Source organism: Hydra vulgaris, chromosome 06 (assembly GCF_038396675.1).
Source record: "Hydra vulgaris chromosome 06, alternate assembly HydraT2T_AEP".
NCBI lineage: Eukaryota > Metazoa > Cnidaria > Hydrozoa > Anthoathecata > Hydridae > Hydra > Hydra vulgaris.
In genome coordinates, this window is record NC_088925.1 from 32457475 (window position 1) to 32484802 (window position 27328).

At 27.4% G+C, this 27328-nt stretch overlaps 1 protein-coding gene and 1 long non-coding RNA gene across 3 annotated transcripts in view; one reads left to right on the forward strand and one right to left on the reverse strand.

Moving 5' to 3' along the window:
• Positions 1-26605, forward strand: LOC136081781 (uncharacterized). Of its 2 annotated transcripts, XR_010639116.1 has the most exons (9): positions 5-268; positions 21055-21138; positions 23758-23977; positions 24306-24452; positions 24647-24734; positions 24827-25286; positions 25736-25901; positions 25976-26055; positions 26325-26603. It is a non-coding gene; the product is annotated as an uncharacterized LOC136081781 (long non-coding RNA). The 2 variants fall into 2 exon arrangements; XR_010639117.1 differs by lacking the exon at positions 24647-24734 and having other exon boundaries at positions 1-268; positions 26325-26605.
• LOC100200760 (charged multivesicular body protein 2a) overlaps positions 260-27328 on the reverse strand; it is a 62190-nt gene continuing 35121 nt past the window's right edge. The window contains exons 5-9 of the mRNA XM_065799879.1: positions 14647-14718; positions 14067-14149; positions 13813-13867; positions 12171-12271; positions 260-539 (exon numbers count right to left, since the gene is read on the reverse strand). Coding sequence (XP_065655951.1) covers positions 515-539; positions 12171-12271; positions 13813-13867; positions 14067-14149; positions 14647-14718 — 336 coding nt within the window. The 3' untranslated portion in view covers positions 260-514. The remainder of the gene's footprint in view (positions 540-12170; positions 12272-13812; positions 13868-14066; positions 14150-14646; positions 14719-27328) is intronic.

The window sequence follows — 27328 nt, forward strand, 5'->3', positions numbered from 1 at the left end:
AGCAAAGATTTATATAAATGTCTCTGTATATTTATCAATCCAAAATATCTATAAAAGTACTCAAGTCTTGATCGCAAAAGCGAGCTCAATATTTAAAAAGTTAAAATTAAAAACTAAATTAGAATGAAGATTGGGTGTATCTATTTATAAAGACGCAATCGAAAACTAATCGCCACTACCGGAAATATTTTTGTGTTTACACTTTTTTTGTTCAGATTGTAAAATATTATTCTGATACACACGCAAAAAAAATCTTTTAAATAATGAGGTGAGTTCTTTGCTTACTAATTTAAAATTTTTATTAAAAAAATTACTGACAATATACATATCGTTACATACAAATAGAAAAAAGTATCTATATCGAAGAACAAGCTAGTGAATAGTGAAAATAAAGATCATTTGAAACAAACAAATTTTATAAATATAAATTATACAAGTCTTATTCTAAATCAATAATAAAAAACAATCATAGCGATTATGTTTCACAGTAGTAAATTCTTTTCGTTACTATTATTTACTCTCGACGAAGATTATCCAGCCTAAAAAATATTAAATTTACTTGTTTTTTTATTTGTCTTTTTAAATAAAAATAACTATAATTGACTATTAATACTTTTTTTATTTAATAAAAAAAATTATTTTAAATTTTGATAGAATAAGTGTTATGCAATAGATGTAAGTTTGTAATTATACTGGTAAAGCTCAAAATCCTTACATAAAAAAAAAGCAATTAAGCGACATCATGAAATTTAAGTAATTACAATGTAAATAAAAAAAGATACAAGAGATAATGTACTAATTCCACTAAAAATAATCCGCTTTTTCTGAATAATAATTATATATAACTTTTGAATATTTTTATATGTGCTATAGTAATATATGTAATATGGCGATTATGAAACCGAAATTTATGTGGGAAAAACACCTATTCCTTTTGGAAAAATTAATTCAGTAGAGGCAAAACTTTAGTGAATTTGAAAAAGATAATAAAGTAGAGGCAAAGTTTGAAAATTATTCGTTAATATTTTTTGTGTGTATTTGAATCAGGGTTGACCCAAAAAAACCTGGGCAATCTGGTTTTTTAGAGATATTGTATAATTTTATGAATTATTATAACCAATATTCCTGAAAACATAAGCATATTGGCTAACTATAAAAGGAAAATTTTCAATTCAAATATTATTTTTAATAAAAAAAATTTTCACAATGATATTTTTGGAAACCAAACAAATTAAAAGATTCATTCAATAAGATTTTTTTAGAATAAATACACTTTGATAAGAATTACATTTTTGACATTTTTTACAAAACCAACTATTTATTTTTGATACTGTCTGTATATATGCACAGGCTTTTTTGAGTACACTTCTTAATTTATTACCACTATTGGTTCCCAATATTAAAACTGAGGCTAAAAGTAAGGATTTTAAGGGGATTTAAGGAGATATTTTCCTAATATTTAAGGAGATTTGGTCACGAACGACACTTTTTTTTAAGAAAAATTAAGGAGAAAACATTAGAAACAGAAACTTATTTTTTCAATAAATTTTAAATATAAACAGAAAAATTATTATAAATTAATATATTACTTTACATATATATAAATATATATATAATATAGGTATATATAAATATATATATAATATAGGTTTGCAAACTATCAAAGAACTATATATTTTTTTCTTTGTTAATAAGTATAATCTTTCACTTTAATAAAATTTCCTAGATGATTAAAAAAAAAAAAAAATAAGGAGAAATTAAGAGAGCAGCCAAATTTTATCTTTTTTTAAGATTATTTAAAGACTTTTAAATAGAATATGTTTTTTTAAGGATATTTAAGGTTTTTAAGGAGGAGTGGGAACCCTGTACCAACTTTTGACCAGATAAAAACCAAACGAGAAAAATCTTCATTTTATTGATCGTGAGCTAGCAGAACATGATTGAAATTTAGGAATAAATTTGCAGGGCAGGTTTGAAGTTTAGAAAAAATTTGCAAAATCTTTAACTTTATTCTGAACTGATTTCTTGTTTCTCTGGTTGATAATAGACCACCAATTGCTGCGCAATATTGTTGATATAATTGCTCAACATTTTTGTAAGAAATGCATCACAATCCTTTAATTTAAGCAAAACCAACCTAGGTATAAAATCTGGATAATGATTGGAAAGCTGTTGCTTTTGTCTCCCTTTATTTTTAATCTCCAAGTTCCAAACTATGAAAAAAAAAACTAAATTTCGATTAGCATGTAGTTTTACACATTGAAAAAAAAAGTTTTGTCTTTGAAAAAAAAATTAAATTCCAATTAGCAATTAGCATAAGCTGTGAAAATCAATTTTTATGATTTTTACCCAAAGAGCAAGAAATGGTCATAATAAATAGGCATCATAGCATAATTAAATCTCTTCTTGATAGCTGTGTGGTAATGACTTCAGGGTTGTTCAGAAGTGAGAGCCACAACTCAGCACAATTTGATAGGTGACAGGTGTCACTTTACATCTAGAAAACATTTATTGATTTTTTTTCCTTTACGTCAATAAAGTTTTGTGATAAAACCTTTAATTAACAAAAATTAAATATCAAAACAACACCAAACATTTTGAGTTGGGTTTGAAGACTGTTATCTTCTCAAAATATTGCTCAATTTTTAAAACTTTTTTTTGATTTCGATAGGTATATTATGATTATCTACAATTTCTACATTAAATTGAATAGTTTTTTATGCATATTTCAATACAGTCAATTTAGGAGTTCCATTGAGTATTGTTTGGTAGCCAAGAAATCCTTTCACCTGCAACTATTTCTTAAAAGTTAATCTTAGACTTTATATAATTTTTATGCTTGAAGTTAAAAATCCAGAAATATAAAATATTTACATGTGGTGGATGTATTGTGAAAACATTTCTGCACTTCAACCAAGTGTTTAATGACATCTGGGTGTGTTCCTTTTCTAAAAGATTTAAAAAATGTGAAGAGCGCCCATATGTTAAAATATTTAGGTATGTTTCTTTGATTAAATCCCTCATTTTTTCATCTTATTTTTATTATCTCTAAGCACAGCAAGTACTTATTAATACTATTTTATAAGAATTACAAATTGAATTTGTATAAGCATGAATGCCTGTCAACCTGTCATACAAATACACTATGTATGTGGTATATTTTCTAACCTTTAATCATAAATTATTGCTACTTCTTTTAGATAATTGTCTAGTTTGTTTTAAAAATTGCTTAAGGATGACGCATATAAAATGTCATCTGGGAGGGAGTTCCATTTGTTGATTACTTGTAAGGTGAAAAAGTTTTGATGAGAAGCTAAACGACAATAAGGTACTCTATTTTAAATGACTGTCCTCTTGTAATAGAATTTATAATTGTTTTTGGAAAGACATTTATAGCAATTGTTTAGCCATTTATAGACGTTTATTAAATCTCCACAGATTAGTCGGTATTTCATGGTTGTCATATTAATTTTTAACAGTCTTTGGTGATATGTAAGATTGTGTAATCCATGAAATAATTTAGATGCTCTTCTGAGTATATGTTCAACTTGTCAATTGTCTTTAAATAGACAAGGGTTATATACAGATCCACAATATTCTTAATATGGTCGAACTATTGCTAAAAATAGTCATTTAAAACAATATAAATTTAGATAAGAGAAGGATCTTTTTATTAGCAGTATTATTCGCATTGTTTATTAATTTGTATGGTGGTAAGTTTGGAGAATAGTAAGTTATTGTTGAAATGTATTCTGAAGTCAGTTTCTGAGTTAGTAGATTTAATGTCAATCCTTATTTTCTTTACTGAATTATACATAGTATAGACATGATGTTTGTTTTTGTAGCCTATGAGGAAAAACTGAACATTTTCCTCATTAAATTTCATCCCCCGTTTAGTTGCCCAGTCAACCAAGATATCAATATCATTTTGAAGTACGGTGTTAGAATGCATAGTTTGGTACAACACTTGGCTGTTTTTATACGTGATGCATATTCAGTTATGCACAAAATTTTAGACTTAAGTCCATCATATACACTGTGAGCAATAATGAGATCATTAGTAACACTACACCAACCATCTTATATAATTGTTATTGTTTTCTCTTCTTAGGTAAGTTGATCCATCATTTTGTTATTTATTTCATGTTAAACTTTTTTCAAAAGCTCTCCTCCAAGCATTTTATGGTTAGGTGGATTATATCCTGATCTCAATAAATTTGTCATGTCTATAAATTTTATGGTTAGGTGAATCCTGGTCTCAATGAATTGACCATGTCTATAGATTTTATGGTTAGGCGGATTATATCCTGGTCTCAATGAATCGAGATTCATTGAGATCATATCTATAAATTATCAGAGGTTTTGAATGATACATTTGCACTGAAGAAAAACTTATTTTTATATCAATATTTTTTCCCTGCTCCATATTAGTTAATATTGCGTATGATGATTCATCAACTATTTCTTTTTACAAGGTGTTGGCAAATTTATAGAACTAACAGATGCCAAAAAGATTGTTATCCAGTTAATCAGCTTTTCATTTCCAGATACTCGGAAGAAAAAACTGAATAACAATGCCTCCCCTCACTTCTTCTTAAAAAAAAAAAAAAAAATAAGATTTATAATTTAAAAAATTTCCTTTTTGTTTATTTGGAACAGAAAATGAAAGATAAATTTTAATAGATAAATACATTTTAACATCTACTATTCAATGTGTTTGATCAACGATTTCACTATAGATAAACCTATGTAAGACATAAATGCATAGGTTTTTACTCGCACGTTTATGTTAACAGTATCTGTAATCCCAGAAATTCTCCAACCATTTGATAATGAAAACACTTTTTTTAGAAGTCATTTTATTGTATGTTTTAATGATCCAACCAGCATGAAGGAAATATAAAATTGCTAGTCAAAGTTAGACAAAGTTAACTAATTCTTTCACAATCTGATTTGAATACCATTTGTTAAATTTGTTTTTAATTTAACATAAGATTTATAAATCTTTAGGGGTCCATATGAATTTTCTGACAAAAAAGCAAACTATCCTTTTTAACTAAAAAGTGCATACAAAACTGTAAAGAAACTTTATCATTATTAAACTTTAAAATAAAAAAATCTTGATATGAAATAATTGTCCCTGTATGTACCACATTCAATTTGTTTATCCTTGAAGCAGCCATGTTAGTCAAGGTTTGAGTTTTGGAGTAATAAGGCTGAAAAAAGAGTATAACAACAACTTTTTTTTTTAAATTTTTGCTTCCAACAAGGCTGCAAGCAACCACTATTAGAGTTGGAAGTTACTGGAAGAGAAAAGATAAAGATTGTAGAGCAAGATAAAAATTGAAAGACAACTTAAAAGCATGCAAATTATATGAATCAGGAAAGCAAGATGAAGGAAGCGAATTTCAAAGAACTGATGTCCGAGGTAAAAAACTAGAGGAATAAGAGTTTTTGGAGCATTTAGGATCAGTCACAGAAAAAGGATGAGACTTAATTGAATAATGTGTAACACGAGAATGAAATTTAGTAGTTGGCACAAGAGATGCTAGCTCTTTAGAGCGTGCCCATTATAGTATTTGTAGAAAAGAGAAAGAGAAGCAACATTATGACGATGTGATAATGGTTGGAAGTTGGCTGCAAGAGCAGATTCAACTATGTTTACTCTGCATTTTTGCACCTTGTCTAAAAGTGAAAGGGCATCATTTGAAGATCCGCCCCAGATATGGCAATAATATTCCATACAAGGCCGGATTTGAGATTTATAGAGTTATAGAATAGAATCTGGAGTAAGAAAGTGTTGAGCTTGATAAAGAGATGCAACCTTAGTAGATGTTAATTTTGCAATGAATTCGATATGTGGTTTCCAAGAAAGATCCGAAGTAAAAGTTAATCCTAGAAGATGAAGGGTAGATGACTCGTCAAGTTCATTACTGTTCATAAATAAAGGAAAATCTAAATAATTACAATAGCGATTGGCTGAACAAATTAAGTTTTATCTAAATTAAAATTCACCAGCCACTGTGAGCCCTATGCTGTAGCAGAAGTGAGATCCTTTTGAAGCTCAAATACCCCCTCCGAGTAATCAGAGAGTGTTGGTTTCTTATCAAGACAAGAATAAATGGTAGTATCATCAGCAAACAATGCCACCTTAGATGTGAGAATATCTGGAAGATCGTTAATGTAAATTAAAGAGAGTATAGGGCCAAGGATTGAACCTTGAGGAACCCCTGAAGTTACAGAATAAGAAGAAGAGTGCTATCCATCGAGGACAACTTTTATACTACAATTGGAAAGGGAGGATTCAATAATCTTAAAGATGTTGCCAGATACACCATAAGAAGAAAGCTTATGGAGAAAGACCAGCATGCCAAACTTTATCAAAAGCTTTAGAAATGTCAAGAGCAATGGCCTTAACATTTCCACCTTTATCTAATGCACGATAAAACCTATCTGTTATTACTGTTAGCAAATCACTACTGTATTGTAGAATGAGAAGAATGAAATTCATATTAATGATCAGAAAGTAAGTTATTAGATTCAAGATGAGAGATTAAGTGTTTGTTAATTAAAGATTCAAAAACCTTGCTTATGATAGGAAGAAGACTAATGGGACAGTAGTTAGATGAATCAGATCGCTCTCCAGAATTTTTAAAAATAGGGATAACAGATGCCGCTTTTCAGCAGGCTGGAAAACAAGACTCTGATGAGCACTTGTTAAATAGTTGTGAAAGTATAGACGACATCTCCAGAGAACACTCCTGTAAGACTATAACAAGCATATTGTCCGGGCCACAAGCTGTAGAAGAATCTAAGCAGGAAATCACTTTAGATACAGAAGCTAGAGTGATACGAATTAGAAAAATATTGAAAAAAAAATTAGTTTCTTAAATATAGTGGCCTCTAGGTCTTTGGAGGTGAATATGGAAATATAAAGAAAAAAAAAAAGTATTATTTGCATTTAACAAAAATACGATTTAAAAAAATGTCATTTATATATGCTTTATTACAACACCATTCTTTAATTTTCATGTGGCATACTTTTAACATATTTTTACAAGCATTTGTACATATTTTTGTTTACAAAACCTCCTTTTGTTAATTTTGAGTATTTGAAGACACTTATTTTTTTGCGTTTCATTAATTCAATCTGTGAGTTTTAACTGAATCATTTCTAAAACCGTCTGTTGTTCAAAATGCAAGGTCTACAGATAATCTACAGACAATTATCGCCCAAGTTTCCCATGCAGCAGAATTTATTGCATCTGATTAATCAAAATAAAACTTAAAGCTTTGGAAAATGGAGGTTCACCAGCAACTTGTGGTTTTTGGTGAATACGTACTTAAGAAAATATATTTTAAAAATAAAACTCTAACAGCCAGTTATACTAAATACTAAATATAAAGCCAAATATAAAAAGATAATCCTTTATAAATGAATTGTAACATACTCAATGAGTTTTAAAATTTTTAACTACTAATTGATTACTACTAAAAATTTTACATCTTTTCTGGAAACCATATATAAAACCATTACAACGATAGCATCTGGCAAAGTTCTGTATTGTTTGTCATTTTTTTTACTTCTATTCTCATTACAAATCTATTGACCCTCAAATAAAATTTTTTTGTCATATCTATGCTGAATCATCTAATAATGTTATTTCTTTTAAAAAAGATACAAAAAATACATTGTAAATATACTTGCTGGAGTTTTAAACCTTTGCACAGTGGGTCAAAGTGTGCCAAAATTAAAAAAAAAATTGTGTTTAATGTAGGTTTAATGGTAATAGTTGTTTTCATACTTATAAAGCTTTAATAAAATGATATTTGTTAGTCATTAGCTTTTAAATTAAAGTTTTGACAACCTATTGAAGATGAAATTTTTTTTCTGACTTGTAAATTTTAAAACAAAAATTCATTAAAAATATAAGTTGCTACACATAAATTGTAAATTGTTTTATGAATTAAAACTATATGTGCTATTATTTTTTTATATATTGATCTTTTTTTAAAAAACAGAACTTCGCTGCAAGTTTTTTGCTTATAAGTAAGAAATTTTATTTAACTTTAAAGTTGATGTGTTTTTATATGTTTTTTGAGTGCAAATTTTTACTTAAAAAAAAGTTAATTAAAAAACCCTCCAAAACCCAGAACTTCCAGTCTGAAAATACTTGAAAATTTTTATTAAGTATATATACAATAATTGAAAATTTGTTCGAGCCTCAACAAAGTACCACCTTGACTAAAAAATAACTTTTAGGATGTTTTGCAAAAAATTGCAATGATTGGAGCCTGAGAACAAAAAAGCCTCAAAATTTTAGTCCCCATGCCCCAAACGTGAGAGCAACAAGCTGATGAAGTATTTTTTGAACTATTTTCAACTAGACTTATATTCATCGATAAATTTTAAATTTCATAGTAAAATATTTTAGTGTTCACAAAATATGACCATGTAAAGTTTAAACCTCTCTCAATTTGAGAGGGTTGCAAATTTTATATGGCCATAATTTTTTAACGCTGAGAAATTATGCTACGAAACTTGAATATAATTAAAAAAATTTTTTTAATTTTATTCAAGTTTAAAAATCTTTCTTTTAATTTTAAATACAATTTTAAAAATCAATTTTAAAAATCTTTCTTTTAATTTTAAATACAATTTTTTTTAAACTTTAAATACAATTTAAAATTTTTTCTTTTAATTAAAAATATATTTAGAAGCTCCAAATATGTTATTTTAAACTAATTTAGTAATATTTTATAAAAAAATAATTTTGGCACAAAAATAGGCAATCTGATCCACTGTGCTCTGTTTTGTTACAAATATCATTTATCATTTACTAAAATTTATTTTTGTCTAATATTTTAAGTTACATCACAGTGATTGTTCTTCTGACACTTTCTTTAACTTTTTCATTTTTTAAAGCAACTCTAAAGTTAAATGGTGGTCATCGGCAGTCTAGTTGGAAGCTAGTCAGGTATGTTCCATCCTTAAAGTTAAACTTTTTTTTTTAAACAACTTCACTTCCAGCAAGGCTCTAAGCAACCACTAATATTCTGTGAAAAACTAACCCAAAAAATAATTTTTGAGCACTTAGGAACAGTCACAGTAAATAGATGAGACTTAATTGAATGACAAGTAACATGAAAATCTTAATAGACAGTACAAGACATCTCTTGTAGCTCTTTAGTGCAGCGACGTTAGAGATTTATAGAGATAAGAAATAGAATCCGGAGTAAGAAAGTGGCAAGCACAAAGAGCAACCTTAACAGATGCTAACTTTGCAATGGATTTGATAGATGGTTCCAAAGGAAGATCAGAAGTAAAAGTTAATCCTAGAAGACAAAGGGTAGATGACTCATTGTCTCCATTAGTGTTTATAAATATAGGAATATCTTGATTATTGTGATAACAATTAGCTGAAAATTTTTTTATCTGAGTTAAAGTTCACCAGTCTCATAATGAAGCAAAAGTGAGATCCTTTTCAAACTCAAATACCCCCTTTGAGCAATCAGAGAGTGTTAGCTTTTTATCAAGACAAGAACAAATGGTAGTATCATCAGCAAACAATGCCATCTTAGATGCAAGAATTTCAGGAAGATTGATAAAGTTAATTAAAAAAAGGGCCAAGGATAGAACCTTAACAGCCAAGGATAGAACTTTACGGAACCCATAAAGTTACAGGAAATGAAGAAGAGACCAACCAAAGGACAATTTTTGTACTATGATTGGTAAGAAGGATTTAATCTTAAAGATGTTACCTGATTCACCATAAGAAGAGAGCTTATGGAGAAGACCAGGATACCAAAATTTATCAAAGGCTTTAGAAATATCAAGAGTGATAACCTTAACCTCTCCACATCTATGCACAATAAAACCTATCAGTTATTACCATTAACAAATCGGCAGCAGAACAAGAAGATCCATATTGAGGATCAGAAAGTAAGTTATTAGATTCAAGGTAATAGATTAAGTGCTTGTTAATTATAGACTCAAAAGCCTTGGTAGTAAGAAGACTAATAGGATGGTAATTAGACAAGTCAGATCGATGTACAGAACTTTTGAAAATAGGGATAACAAACCTTGATAAGGATTTGTTAAATAGTTTTGAAAGTATAGACGATAGCTCTGGAGAACACTTCTGCAAGACTATAACAGGTATGTTGTCCGGACCACAAGCTTTAGAAGAGTCTAAACAGGAAATCACTTTAGATACAATAGTTGGAGTGATATAAACATCAAGAATGGATCTTTTTATTTTTATTTTTTTTATAATTCACCTCCCCAAGGCTGAGAAGGCCACTACAGATGAGGAGGCTACTTGTGGTTATAACCCTCTCTTAACTCTCTAACTCCGAACACAAACCTTAACGAACAAGGCCGCTGCGCAGAGAAACAAGTTGAGCGCGGTACTACCAGGGACATGGCGGGAATCGAACTCGAAACCTCTCGCTTATGAAGCGAGCGCTCTACCACTACACCACTACCGCATCTAGTTGTTTGTTGACAATATCAGATAGGTTTACCGATCTACCTGTTTGTCAGCTATATCAGGTAGGATGTGATAAGATGAATTAAGTGATAAGATTAATAAAAAAATCTTAGCAAACAATTTAGCTTTGGCTTTAGGAGAAATAAAAAAATCTGAACAATGCCTTATAGTAGACACTGTTAAACATTCTTCAGAAGTCTCGGGAGCTTAATTTTTGAGATGAAATATAAGATTTTGTGACCTGAGAACAGCGGGCTTTGGCATTAGACAAATCCTTTTTACAATGGTTATTTTCAATAGTAAACAGACACCTGTTTTCTGAAGAACTGTTCTGGTGATAGATATGGAAGTAAAAGTTATGATTGGAAATTGCAGCAGCACAATGAGAAGAAAACCATGGAGAAAAGTGAGGCTTAACTTGGAATTGACTCAAGAATGAATAAAAGACTCCATGCCAGCCTGAATTCAAAAGGTTACATAAGAACCACAAAGACGAAAAATTTCTATCTAAGGGTCATCACAAAGAAAATCTTATGAATGTAAGACAAGTCACATGCTTGGCCCAGGCCAAGCATGTGACTGTTGGAGTCTTTATAAATTAAACAAACAATCAACACTAAGATCACAAGATGAAATAGCTGAGCTCAAACTAGTCTCACAAAGAGCAAGTAGGTCTGGTCTCATTGCAAGAGATAAGACTCAACAAAAAAAAAGTTACTTTAAAGACCGTGAATATTAGTGAATGACAGATTTAGAGAACTTGGAGATGATGATAGTTTTTTGTGTTTTATAGTCTTGGTAATTTAGTCATTTTTTGATTTGCTAAAGAACTTGACTCAGAGCACAGATAGTACAAAGTACAATACCTAATAGTCCAAGCAATTGCCTCATTACTATTAATAAATCCTAAACCATAACAAAGGGCTCCAAATGTCATCTGGGCAATGCACACCGAAATTACGAACAGGGACACCATCCATACACAATATCTGTTTACTTCTAAAGTCTAAAAAATGTCTAAAAAATCTTCTAAAAGGCAATAGCTGGATGCATTTAACATCTGCCCAAGATGAGTATTTTTATTCAGACATTATCTCCAGCCTTTACTCAACCAAGAGTCACAAGGCTGGGGGTGTGTTAAGTCAGAGTTGGCTTCTCCTAGCCCTTGCCTTAAAAAGCGTATCCTACAAAGCAGTAGGACATAAAGCAGGTTGTACTGGGTTACATGTTACCAGTAGCAAGATAATCTGACCTGACAAAAATATCAAATAACAAATAAACTTAAAATGATATAAAAAAATATTCTAATAAAACAATTAAACTTAATGTAGTTATAACTTTATCGTGCAAAATCTTTACTATATTGCACAATATCTTTACCATATTGTACAAAATCTTTACTATATTGCAAAACATCTTTACCATATTATAGAAAATATTTACTATATTGCAAAAATCTTTACCATATATTGTGAAAAATATATACTATATTGTGCAAAATATTTACTATATTTTGAAGATCTTTGCCATATTGCATAAATTTTTTATCAAATTTATCAAAATTTTTTGCAGAAAGTCAAAGATAGTTTTTTTTTTTTTTTTTTTTTGGTTTTACAATTGTCATTAATTTTGCATATGATTTAGACTTAATTTGTGAAAAAAAACAACCTTACTAACCGAGCTTGTAGATCAGCATCTTCATCAGCTGTTACAGGCTGTTGATGTTGTGACTTTTGACCATTTGGAAGTTTACCACCAGCTGAAGGAAGTTCAGATAACTAGAAAAATTAATGATATTAATATAAAACAAAAGTTTAACATGAACAATAAAAAAGAGAGGAAAAGTAAACAGTTATATTTGATTCTAACAACAAGGAAAAAAATATTTTCAAAAACAGTTTTTAAGAACAAGAAGGTGCTATATATTTTTAAGAACAGTCTAGTAACAATCATTTCAAATCTCAAAATACAACCCCACCATATCTGGTAGTTCTTTTTTCTGAAAACAAGGAAAGTTTTCTTAACATGCCTTATTTTATGATTTTAAGACATGTACCAGAAAAAATCTGTGTGTGTTCTAATTTGGTGTGATCAGAAAACATGCATTACTTTAATTAGTTAATTGTTTTAAAATGTCATTGTGTAATTCAAAATTTAAGCAATTCTGTTATCAAAACAGTTTTAATTGAAATGTCATCGAATCAAAATAAGAAGCAAGAAAAAATTTTGCATTTTCTGGTTGAAAGTCCTGGTGTATGAAACAAAACAATTTCTAAAAAGTTATAGATTGCTTCGAGAACAGCACAGAGCATTGCAAAAGAATTAAAGAACACTGGTACAATCAAAAGGAAATCAGGAAGTGGAAGAAGAAATGTTTTTATTTAACGAGGTCTTGTTAAAAAAGTGAAAGATGCCTTAGACAGAAATCCTGAGATTTTGAACTTTAGCAAATAAATTCAAGACAAATGTTTCTACTATGTAAAAAGAGTGAAAAGAAATTGTCTTTTTTTAATAAGATTTATATCTTATAAAAAGAAAAAAGTTCCTCAAAATATTGCAACTCTTTGTTTAAAGTTGCTCTAAACAAAGAGTTGCAATATTTTGAGGAACTTTTTTTTAAAATTATGTGCTAAAAAACCTTATTTGATTATTGATGATAAAGCTTGGCTGCATCATTCATATCTCTTCATTTCAGATCTCTTCCACGACACCAAGTATTATTCAGCAATTAATTGCAAGATTTTAAAATATAAATGCAACTTAATAAAATAAGCGTCTTTTACCGTTTTTAAGATCTCATACAGTTAATCTGTTACTCTGGCCCAATTTAGCATCATGTTGCTACTCTGGAACAACTTAAAACTGGCTTAGAAAACATAAATTAAATTTAAATAAAAAACATTGCAATCCACAAAATTGTCCCGAAATACATCCTATCAAAAGGTATTGGTCATTGTCAAAAGAAAACTGAGGTTCAATGAAAAGAAGCTAAAAACATTCAAGACTTTAAAAATAAATGAATTAAAGCCACCAAGAAAGTCCAGCCAAAGACCTTGCAAAAGCTGATGTTGAGTGTAAAACGCAAAATGAGTGCGTTCTTAAGTACATCACTTCACAAACATATCTAAATGAAATTTAAAAATATTAATATATGTATTTTCAAAATATATATAACATTCAATACCGAAATACAATAGTTGAATAAATATTCTTTAAAATATCCAAGCAGATTTTTTCTGGTACATGTACAAGTCATAGGTTGAAAAAAAAAAGTCTTTTCTATAGTAACAAAATTACAGATAGAATAGAGCTGAATTACCTGATCAGTAAGTCCAAGTCCAAGCTCATCAAGCACTTGAGATACAATAGCATCACTATGATATAAAAAAACTATTTGTCAGATTTGTTTTACATTTATTAAAATCTTATTGTAAACATTTTTGTATAATGATACTGAATTCAACCGTTCTGTAAAAACTTACAAAATTAAGAATAGGTATAATAAGATTTATAGTAATATAACATTAACAAAAAAGTTATACTCATATCAAAATCAATTTTTAAAAAAGTTACCTTTCTTCATCATCTTCTTCATCACCAATGGCATCATCAATGGCATCATTCATCATTTCTTCTTTCATATCCATAATTTCACTCTGAATATAATCAAAGGTATTTGCAGAAACATGTATAACAGAACACTTTTTTTAGATAAGTAACTTTTTGAAGACAAGTAAAAATGTATCAAACAAAACAAAATTTAATTATTAACAAAACTTTTTACAGGTTTTTATAATCATTACTGGTTGTTATTGTGCTCTGAGTTTTCACATAAATCAAACTAATAATTTTTTAATATCTAATGGTCTGCTAAATTTGTACTACAATTTCTTTCTGCTACAATTTGTACTACAATTTCTTTCTGCTACAATTTGTACTACAATTTCTTTCTGCTACAATTTCTTTCTGCTACAATTTCTTTCTGCTACAATTTGTACTACAATTTCTTTCTGCTACAATTTGTACTACAATTTCTTTCTGCTACAATTTGTAAACATTTTTTTTGCCAAAATCAAACTATTATTTTAATACACTATTAACAAATACTCGATTTTGAAAAAAATTTAACTTTTATTTTCTAAAATTAAAATACCTGTTTTTCAAACTCCATCATAATTTTTTGTATCTGTGGTAACTTCATATTTTTATTCATTGAAGCCATTGTCTGCAAATAAAATATTATAAAACTTTGTTTAAATGGTTTTTAAACATCTTAAGTTTTTCTTTCTTCTTTCAGAGTAATAAACAAAAATAATAAACTGTTGAAAAAATGATTAAAGATTTGATGTAATAAACAAAAATAATAAACTGTTGAAAAAATGATTAAAGATTTGATGTAATAAACAAAAATAATAAACTGTTGAAAAAATGATTAAAGATTTGATATAATAAACAAAAATAATAAACTGTTGAAAAAATGATTAAAGATTTGATGTAATAAACAAAAATAATAAACTGTTGAAAAAATGATTAAAGATTTGATGTAATAAACAAAAATAATAAACTGTTGAAAAAATGATTAAAGATTTGATGTAATAAACAAAAATAATAAACTGTTGAAAAAATGATTAAAGATTTGATGTAATAAACAAAAATAATAACTATAATAATACAAAAATAATAAACCGTTTAAAAAAAATTAGAAGATTTGATGTTGACAGAATCAATAATAAGAATAAATTTGAATCAGTTCAGTTTAAAAAATTCCTAAAAATTAATTATGTACCATAAAAAAATGTATGTGTAATGATTATGTATGTTACTATATATTAAGTAAAGGATGGCAGATTTTCTCACATTATGGAAACAAATTCCAAAAAGGATATTGCATGTCCTAAAATGATTGAAACCATTTTTTTTTTAAATATTTTCTTCTAAAGAAAAGATTCACTTCAAGAATCACTTTTTTCTTTTAAGATATGTTTCTGTTAATTTTTTTTAGCACTAGCAACCATAGATCAGTCCAATTATTCTATAAGTACAAATTATTTCAACCAGTGTGGATGAAAACAACTTTGCTGGTGGACTATTTTTGATAGGTTTATAAACATAGATTTATCATTAATTTTTACATTTATTTAATTAAATTAGGACTAATTTAATTAATATTTTTTATCTTGAGTCTTTAATAAATTATTAATTTAATAAACTAGGACATAAATTTATCTTGTGTCTTCTCAGTTGACAATTATTGAAGTTAAATCTTTAAATAATTACCATTTAGTATATAAACACTTCCAACATTTTATAGATGCAAATTTAAGTTAAGTCTAATTTAGTTATTTAATACGAAAAAGTATTTTATCGTTGTATTTATCAATATGTACAATTTATTGTAACAAAAAGAAAAAACCACAACCCAAGATTAAAATATAAAAATATAAAATATATAAAAGATAAATATTTTAAACAGCATTTTTAAGGAAAAAATGGTTCATTATTAAAAAAATTTAAAACCAAACTGCATATAAAAAATAAACAAGTAATTGTAAACATAGATTACTTTTTAATTAAATTAATTAACAATTGAAAATAAAGCTTAAACTAGTTAAAAAAAAAAAAGTTTGTAGATTATATATCCCTTATAAAACTATATATCCCTTATAAAACTATATATCCCTTTCAAAACTATATATCCCTTATAAAACTATATATCCCTTATAAAACTATATATCCCTTATAAAACTATATATCCCTTATAAAACTATATATCCCTTATAAAACTATATATCCCTTATAAAACTATATATCCCTTATAAAACTATATATCCCTTATAAAACTATATATCCCTTATAAAACTTTATATCCCTTATAAAAGCTATTCTCTTTAACACAATTAACAATTAACAATTTAATGCACTAACAGAAAAACTAACTTCCAGTTAGTTTTTCTGTTAGTGCATTAAATATTTCACATATATTTAAAGTTCGTATTATACTGTTGGTATAATGACTAACTGATCAGGTGTGGTAAAAATGTTGGGCAATTATTACCTGTAAACCAGCAATTATGTTTAGCCCATGGTCTGCAATTTATTAAAATAATCTAATACAGAAAATACTAAACATAATTATTTTGTTTCAAAATAAGTCTGCGAGACAGTTTTTATTTCCAAATATGAAAGTTGCAAATTAAACCTTTATTTTAAACAGATCTATAGACTTCATGGTCAAATGGTTGTCATGGCTTTATGGTTGTCAGTAAGTTAAAAAGTTGAAAAGAATGAAGCTAGAAGATGACAACTGCTATTATGCTATTTCCTGTAAACCTGTGTTAGAAGTAATTGAAAAATTAATCTTTCTGAATTCACCTATAAAGAAACTGAAAAAATTCCATTAAAAAAAAATCACTTAGCTCAGAATACTGTCAAATAAGTTGGTCCTGGTATTCATCACACTTGCAACAAAAATAACTGTTCAAAATTGCCTTAATTACTTCAAAAAATCCAATGTCACTGACAAAGTTGTTTCTTTTATGTTAAAAAAACCCTGCTGTTTATGACAGTACAAAGTATAAAACTTGCAACAGGAGGAAACTCTCCTTTTTTTTTCTCTGTTTAAGTACATATAGAGAAAAACAACCAGTAGTGTATACAAATTGTCAATTTTAGATTAAATTAAATTAAATATACTAATATAATTCAATTTAAGATCATCAAAATCTGAAAAAACCTCTCAGATTGTGATGATTTTCCATGGTCATGGTGGAAAATACTTATGTTGCTATTGTAATTTGTCAATGGATAAGAAAGGAGTTCTAAAGACTTTCCAATTATTAGCAGATAAATTCAGAAAGCACCAATTTGATAGCGAACCTCATATTTCGATGCAATATCATAAATATGTTATTAATCCATGCCTGTTAAATACCAAATTGACTGAGGAAATTTATGATTCCACCACATAAAATACCATATTTCTGAACACCATATAAGTAAAATTGCTCATCTCCTTATTACTGATAATCTGGGAAACTTTCTTGAATGAAAACTGTTATCAGGATACAATCAACAAGGCCAACAATGTTTTAGAATGAAACTTTGTATTTCCTTAAAAGAGAAAATAGTTTAGCTTGTGGAACTCATGCTTTACTTGAAACTTTACGTCCATGATGTATTAGTAAAGATTTTATTTAGATGAAAATTTCGCATAATCAGGTTCCATCTCAAGAAATATCCTGTTTAGCATAAAAACTTAAACAAGATGTAGAAAAGGTTTGTTGTGTCTGTTAAATTTGTACATGTTTTGTGTGTTTGTCACTAAAGGCGAAAATTTTTATGCATTCCAAATTGATTTTTGTTAAAAAAAAAGCTCTAACTATTATTGTGATGATACAACCATACCAAGTTTAGAACCCCCTCATTTTAAGAAGTATGATAATGAAACTTTGGGTGTGCTCTGCTTCCTCAAAATGTAGTTTTAAAATAATAAAAAATAATTACATACAAATTTTATATTTATAAAAACAATGAAACCCATTTAATTTGATAATTTGAAGTATTTATAAAGTTCTATATAACTTAATAAATCATAAACATTTTTTGAATGTCATGTTATTAAATTTCTTAAAATTTTACTAAAACAATGTCCTAATATTTTTCATTTAAAAATTCTAAAATTTTAATATATAAGTATAGCAAAGGATAACAAACTACACTCTTATGAAAATTGGTTCTTAATTGGTTACCTAGAAAATCAATCAGTTTCACAGAAAATCCAAAGGTTTAAAGGCATGTCCAAAAAATGATTTGATTTTTCGCAAGAGAAACGAAAATAAATTCATTTTTCAACAACAATTCAAATTTGAAAAACTATCGGTTTTTAAAAAAATTAACGCTTGAATTTTTTTTATTTTGGTTTTACCTAGTACCTGTAGCAAAAAAAAAAAGCTGTAGCAAAGACAGAAATTCTGTTAAATATCAACTCTCCATTTATAAAACTTTTTTCATGAAGTGGACAGCAATCATTAAATGAAAAGGTTTTTAGTCTATTATGAAAATGGTGAAATTTGTTTATGTTTATGAAAAATGGTGAAATGTGTTTATTGCTGTTCTACGAGTTATTTATCATTGAAGAAGTCAAACGATTTTAAAGCGTTTTAAAAATTTAATAGATTTCCCTGACTCTGGGCCAGAGACAAAGAGTAGAAAACACATTGGATAGAATGTTTACCTTATGCGAGTTTTAAAACACTTTATTATATGAACTGATTGACATCAAAACTTCAAAAAGGTTAAACTAAAATCACATTTTGTACAGTTTTCCTCTTAGAAAGATTTTTAGTTTATTCTAAAATTGCAATGAACTTTCTACTACTTTTTTTTTTAAATTTGAAAACTTCTACTAGGAACTATTTTTCTCTGTGACTAGGTGTATGTTACAAGAATATTATTGTATCAGGAAGTTGCTGTTTTTAGAAAACCGATGACATAAATTCTATTTCGAAAAGTGTTTTAGATGTTATGATAACTTGTAATACAAATTATATGTTTGATGGTCCTAAATTTCTTTTGAAAATGTTGTGAAAACCTGTAAACAAAGAAATTCCTAATTTTTATGTGATCAAATTTATTTAACTTTAGAATTAGTAAGAGAGTCAAATAGCATAGCAAAGGCAATTATATGTGATAAAGATTTAACATTTTATGAAAAACCTTGGTTAACTAGAGATGGAACTCTTTTGTTATTTGACTTTTGTCCACATTATCAAAACATACAAAATAATGGACTCAGAAAGCAAAATCTTTTTTTCTGATAATACTTACAATGTTCTTCTTAATCACCCTGAAACTTCTACTATCTCAAACTTTAACAAGACTGGTGATTCTAATAAATTTGCTGTCACATAATGGAAAACTTTTAATCTAAAAAGTGTGGGCATATATTTTAGGTTCAATAATGATCAAAAAGCTTCCTCAGAGATCTAAATGATGAACAAAGAAAGTTTGTTTTGGATTTTTACGATACAGCATTATGCATAAAAAAAATCAGAAAATAGGTATAAAATATCAACACATGTTACAAGGCTTTTCACAAATTATACATGTGAAGAAATAGTCTAGCTGATTAAAACACTATTAAGAGAAACACTTTTGTTACAAGTATATTATGTTAGGAAAATTTGTTTCAGAACTACTTGAAACAGAATTTAGAAATTTAAGAAAAGTATCTTTAGACAAACTTTTTAGGTGTTCTTCGAAACCAAAAAAGTCTCTTGTTTACATTAATATGTATTTTGAAATTATGATATGCTTAACAAATATGACATTTAGACCAGTATTTTAATTTTTTTAAATTTTAGTCAATATCCAAAATCATTTGAAATAGGTGGATTAAAAAGTCCTTTTGACAATACTGTTCAATGGCTTTTCTTTAATTTGATTAAAGATAAAGTTTGTTTGACTTCCATCTTTAATACTTTTATGCTTTAATGCATTACTTAATTGAAATTGAGTATTATCATCACAATATACTTTTCTATATTAATTTATAAAAAACCACTAAAAACTTTCTACACCAAAATCAAACAAAGAACTATGTTGTTTTAAACTATTTTAATTTTCAGATATTTTATAAAGTAAGCCATTAAGTAAAGCATACTGTTTTTTAAACAAACTTTAATTAAATAAAAAAATTGAATTTTAAACAAATTTAGATTAAATTTGTTGTTTTCATTTTCAAATATCAACCTCCAATTTTTTTGCAGACCAAAACATTTTAACAAGCATAAATATTTTGTTGATTTAAATATATAGATAAATTTATATGATAATGTTTTGTGTATTATTTGACATAAATACATTGACTGGCAATAGGAATACCAAGAACTAAATATAAATAAATTAAAAAAACATTGACTGAGGATAAGAGTTGGGTCAGGGTTTTAGTCATGATTATAAGCCATAAAAAGACAAGTAAACTTTCATTTCGTTAAAAAGTATTCAGTTTAACTAGATGGTTTTAATGTCGCCTAAATCAATGTTCTTCCACTCTAAACGGACGGAAGGAGAAAGCAGTGGTAGGGGACCTCATGTATCACTATAAGCCACTGTACATACAAGACTGGTGCAAATGATAACCTCCCCCCACACCCTATCAATGAACTTTAGTTAATTATGTCTGCAAATTTAGCTTATTTAGACCAGCAAATCAGCATATGTAGATCATATAGTACAGACGGCAAACTTGGACTTTTAGAACTGTCGGCAAATGTGAAAAGCGAGGACCTTTTTTTTTTTTTTAGACAAAAAAATATTTATGGCATCTTTTCTACAGTCAATAAAAATCCTGGATTCATGGCAGTTTTGAAAATGGATTTTCAAAACTGCCATGAACTCTGTGTGTATATATATATATATATATATATTTATATATATATATATTTATATATATATATATTTATATATATATATATTTAAATCATAATTTGCATATATTATATAAGAATAAAAATTGAAAATGAAAGTTAGATTAAAGTTCAGTTTTTTAACTATTTTTTAGGCAAACATTAAAAATGGGATTCATTGGATTGTTGCAGTTGGTTAGATTCAATTGGGCTAACTAAATATAGAGAAGCTTTTAAAGGTATTCTATAATTTCTTGATATCATATTTTGCGGCATGGAAAATACATTTTTTTGCTTTATTTGCCACCATTCAACCATAAACCTCTCTAAGTTGCTGAGACATTTAACGGTTTATAACAGTCATGATTTGAACTTTAATGTAGAATGCTGTTATACAAGTTGCAAAAAAATATTTTATAACATAAATAGCTTTCATAAACATGTCTACCGTTTTCATAAGAACTATGGCTTAAAACAAAAAGATAATGAATATAGCAAGTCTGTGGTTGGTAATGCAGAATTAATTTTTAGTTGTGACACTTCTAAAGTAGTAGTTGATAGTCAGTCTCTTTTTTTAAAGATTGTGTCTGAATTAAAATATTGTGTTGGATTAATGTTTCTAAAATTGAGAGAAAAACATGTAGTTTCCAGCCAAGTTCACATTAAATTTGCATCTGATTTTAAAGAACTGTTTCAAACCTTTTTGACATCATACAACGATGTCATCGAGAAGTGCTTACCAATGTCAATAGATGCTACACTTAAAAGTATTTTAGATAGTGACTTCTGTGTGACGTCTTTTCTCATTTTATGAATGAATATCATCTTGTTAAATTTTGTAAAAATACTCTTTCTATGGTTGAGCCAATAGAAATTAAAATTTTTGATTCATTTGTTCATAGATGAGTTTGAATCCATTACTCTTCTAGGTTCCAAGAGAGGCAAACACAAAATTATTGGTATTTATTACACTATTGGAAATTTGCATCCACGCTATCACTCTTAAATGTCTCAAGTTCATTTAGCTGCATTCGTTCTAATAAAACTAGGTTCGTTCTAATATTCTTAAGAAAATGTCTTATTCTGAAATTATGAAGCCATTAATTGATGAACTTACAGAGTTGAGCAACAATGGGATTATTTTAAAAACTATTAATGTTACTCAATCACTTAAAGTTAGTCTTGCAACAGTTTCAGCTGACAACTTAGCAGCTCATGCACTAGCAAGTTTTCACTGTTGTTTTAGTTCGGGTAGGATTTGTAGAACCTGTATGGTTCATTTTAAAACAATGAAGCTAAAAGAATATCACACTGACTGTTATTTAAGAACAGATGATAACTACAATCAACAGTTAAATGCAATAAATAATTTTCCTGTTAACAAATCTGTTGATGGAATAAACCAATCATGCTGCTTGGATAACCTACCATTTTTTAAAGTTTTGGAAAGTTTCCAAAACTTTAAAAAATGGTAGGTTATCCAACCATGATTTCTTAGAAGGAATAGTTCCTATGGTTTTGAAACTAGTTATCCAAAAATTGATATCACATAACGTTATTTCTCTTAAACAGCTTAATTTTGAAATTTGTAATTTTTCATTTGGATTTAATGATAAAAAAAGTAAACCAATGCCTCTAAGTGCATCAGTTTTGTCTCACAAGGGTCGTATAATTGGAAAAGCATCTGAATTGTGGTGTTTTTTTAGATGCCTGCCAGTTATAATATTTGGTTACATATCTAGTTTTAATGATGATTGCCCTGCCTACTGGTTGGTCTTGAACTAAGAAATATAGCTGATATCATATTTTCACCAATTATTAAAAGAGATTCTCTAGGATATTTAGCTCATATGATTGCATCATTTGTTAATTCTTTCGTGGATATATGGCCAAAAAATATTATTCCTAAAATGCACTACATGGTGCATTATCCCAGACAAATTGAACTTTTCAGACCTTTGTGACATTTATGGTGCATGCGATTTGAAACCAAGTCTTTCTCGTGTTGTTTCTAATTTTAAAAACATCACTTATACATTGTTAAAGTGCCATCAAATGCGCCAGTGTTATGAATTAAATTCTGTTGATTTTATGAGAATTGAGCAACATAATCAAAGAAATGGTATTATTATATCATTACCTTCATTAACTGAAGGTCTTCAAATAGAACTTATACATAACTTTTTGCTTGATCAAAACACTCAAATGTGGAAAGTGACAAATGTTTCAGTGAATCATTGTTCCTACCAAACTGGTGACTTTATTGACCCCTATTTTTATGTCACTCAAGTATATTCTTAAAATTAATGGTTTATGGTTCTTGTGTGGTAAACTGTGTTCTTGTGAAAAATTTCTTTTTTATTCACATGCCTATAACTTGATTGAAACATTGTCTTGGGTTGTTATTCTTTCAGGAAAAGAAGTATTGCATGAACCCTTGGATGGATATTTAATGTCTGATGGACAACTTTTAGTTACTTTACCTAGTTTAGCAATAAAATAATATTACATTTGTATGCATTTCAGTTTTTAGTTTACCTGATTAAAACTCAACAAAATTTATTATTAGATTTTCACTGATTTCAATTAAAAGTGTTTCATCTGATTTTCATATAAAATAAATTGGTTTATACAAGAATCGGTACAATATAACACATTGTACTAATTCTCGATCTATTTTATGATAAAAATATAGCATAGCAGAAATATAAAAATGTACCTTGATACATCCTTAGTGATGTTAAACATATTAAATGTTAATTATTTATTCATATTTTTCAAACCTTTTATTTTAATTTAAACATGGTGAACATTCATTCAGTAAGGTTTTTTTTTAATATTATAATATTGTTATACAGGAGAAGATATTGATGGTTTGGTTATCAACGATATAGACGATTTCACGTTAAAGAAACTTATTTCTCCAATTAAAGACAGAATCGTTTTTAAGAAAGAATTAGCATCAAAGAACGTTATATGTGTAATATCTTCATCACCTACATTAAACTCTTGTAATGTAAGTTTTACAATGTCACCTGTTTGTGACATTAATGAAGCACCAACCATTTCTAAACCTTAGTAAGTTATGTTTTTTTTTATTTGTAAACATTTACAAATTTCTTTATTTTCTCCTAAATGTTATCTTATTTAAAATGTTATATTTTTAAACAAAAAAATATTTAAATAACTAATAAATGAATTATAATTTATTAAATATTATTATTATAAAATTATCTATTTTCAAAAAAAAAAAGAACATATAACAATATTGATTGAAATATATTTTCTTTCAACTTTTTTTGTGTGACTTATTTTTGTGGCTTATTTTGTGTGACTTCTTTCAACTTTTTTTGTGTGACTTTTAGCACTTAGGTCTTCAATTTAATGCCTTGAACTTTATTTTTAGTATTCAGTCAGATAAACTGACATTGCCCCCTCTTCTCCTTGCTGCTGTGGAAAGAAAAGAAGTTAACTTTAGTCTTCCAAAAAGATCAAAACTAAAGGAGTAAATTATGGATTTTCTTTTTGATATCATGAAGCAATAGTATGGGTTGTAAGTATTTTGATTACTGTTTAAATTACAAGTTAAAATAATATAATTTTCAAATTTTGAAAGTAAGCATTATTTATCATCAGTATCAAAGTTGGCGAAATGTTGCTATTTTATATTTCTTAACTATCTCTTCAATAATAATAAAATTGAAATGAAATATTTTATTGCTTTTCACCAAAGTGAATGCTTTATAGATTTCCAAGTACAAGTAACTTTTATGAAATAGCAAATGAGCTTTTCCTAAGGTATCCTTCACTAAAACCTCATCACTGCAATGGCTCTGTGAGCATTTAACTGTATAATTAAAACTAATAATATCAATGATGTTACAAAATTATATAGCTAAAGAAGTTTTTTTTTAAATCTATTGTCAGGAACTGGTTGTGCATTTGTTGAAGGCAAAATTTAAGCGAGCTAGACATCCTCTTCTAAATGATGAGCAATCTGCACAGTTTAAGATAAAGTACTCTGGAATTAATTCTGGTTGTAAACGTAACTCTGATTTGCTGAATGAATCTACTAATCTGTACTTAGCAAAATGTTACTGCCATCATTCAAGTGATAAGGTAAGCATGATTTCGCAGCATATATAATACATGATTATATAAAAAAATTACTTACCATATTTTAATTATTATATTATCGAATGTGGATGATGGCATAACGCAAGATGTTATAAAAAGCCTTGTTGATGAGTGTCAAAAACTGCAACCTGATAAAGAATTTTTGGCTCACCAGATTGTCTTGTCAATTGAGGCATTAAAATATACATTCCAAAATGAAATAACTTTAGATGTCCTTAATAAATTCCCAGCACTTTACTATGAAAAAGTTGTAAGTGGTTTATTATTTATTTTATATCTATATTGCTCTGTTAATGTTGTCTTTAAACCGCAATGTTCATGATATAAGCAATAATTATCCCATTTAACGCAAATCCTGAAATAACAAATTTCATTTGTTATATTACTTTTATAAAGAAATATCCTTTAAATAAACATAAATTATATATAAAATAAATAACAAAATTAAAATTATAATAAAACAAAATAAGACTATTAGTTGGACTTTTTTTTCTTTTTTGGCATGGGAAAATCAAGATTATTATTTCTGTGTGAATTCAATTTTTTATTAGTCTGTGCTTTTATTCATGCTGCTCTGGGGTACCACTTCCCAAATTTTTCTAGAATTGCCCCTACAATGTTAGGGTGGAAGTAAATTTTTTATTGTTTTATTTAGCGGCTTTGTTTTTTATTTAGCGGTTTTGTTTGTTTTATTTTTAGCTTTTTGCAACAGCAAGAGCTATTACAAATAAAGATATTGATAATAACTGCTTGCTATTATTGGGTAGAATGAAGGAGGGAATAAAGAAGTTGATAGATTTAAAAAAACCTTTGTTAGCTAGATGGAAAACATTGTGCAATGAGGTACTGGATGAGATTAGTGATGGTAATAATTGTTATTTTAACATCAAAATTATTTAACTGTTACTCGAATTTTGTAAATTATTTATCTATTTTTAGCAACAATAAAAAACCTTCATGCATTAATTCTTCCAAGCATTTTTTGTGACAAAGAAACACTTTTATTCACTATGACGCTAGTAAGTTTTGTTGATCAGTATATTCATTTAAATGAATGTATATCAATATCATCTAAATCGTTTTAATATTTATTTATTTGAATAAAAATTGATAGAAAAAAATTCAGTTTCACTTTTTATTATTTAAAAACTCAAACAATTAAAGTCAACTTTTTTATTTTATATACATTTTTAATATTTTTTAACATTTATATTTTTTTATTCTAATTATTTGCAAGTTAACTAATGCAATTTTTAATATTTGTTAATATTATGCATCTCTTTATTAGGATCCAATCTATCCTATCCCAGCTCTGAAAATTGAGTGAGATGGTATAAATCGAACACAAATAAGTCTTGTAGTTGACGGGGTGACAATAAGCAATTCTGTTCCTGATATAACTTGTGGCTTGGGTCTTGTCATCTGTTCATATTATATTTTTGACATCACATATCCAAAAAGACTCCAAAAAACCTTGTCATTTCTAGAACATTGCGTGTTCGAACAAAATAGTAAACTTCCTGGCAACATTTAAAACATTGCTAGTTGTATGAACTTATAATATAAATTATAAAACTCAATAATATACTAATGTTATTAATTTGTTTCAAATTTTAACCTTTTTTTAAATCAATTTTATTTTTTTGAACGCGCTTACAAACTTTTAGTTGTTTTTATAGATAATTTTTTTCTTTTTCAAATGTATAATAATATAATGTATAGTTCAAATGTATAGTAGTATAATAATATGTTCCATAGTACATAAATATTTCTATATAGTATACAATTTATATATAACACCATTTATTTATATAATGTATATAAATACGTATCAAAAATATATATAAATATGGTAATAAATTAATAAACTTTAGTTTTAGTATTAAATTGTAATCTCTGGCCAAATATTTCTATTCTGCAAAACATAACTTATAAAGTTAAGTTTTGTAAAATAATCATAAAAGTGAAATTGCATTTCGTGTTAAGCATTTTGACATAAAGTATTACTTTTATTGTTATTGCCGAAAAAATTTTTTTTTTGGTTTTATGGCTTGTCCCAATAAATGAACCAATTTTGATTATCCAGAAAACCAAATAGTGTCGGCTTTCTAGAAAACCAATTTAGTTTGATTATCTGGATATTCAAATTGGTTTTTCAGAAAACTAAAATAATTTGGTTTTCTGTTAAACCAGAATAAATTGGTTTTCTAGATATTCAAATTTGGTTTGTTTATTGGGATAATCCGTAAAATCAAATTTGGTTTTTTGAAAAACCGATTTTCGTAAGAGTAT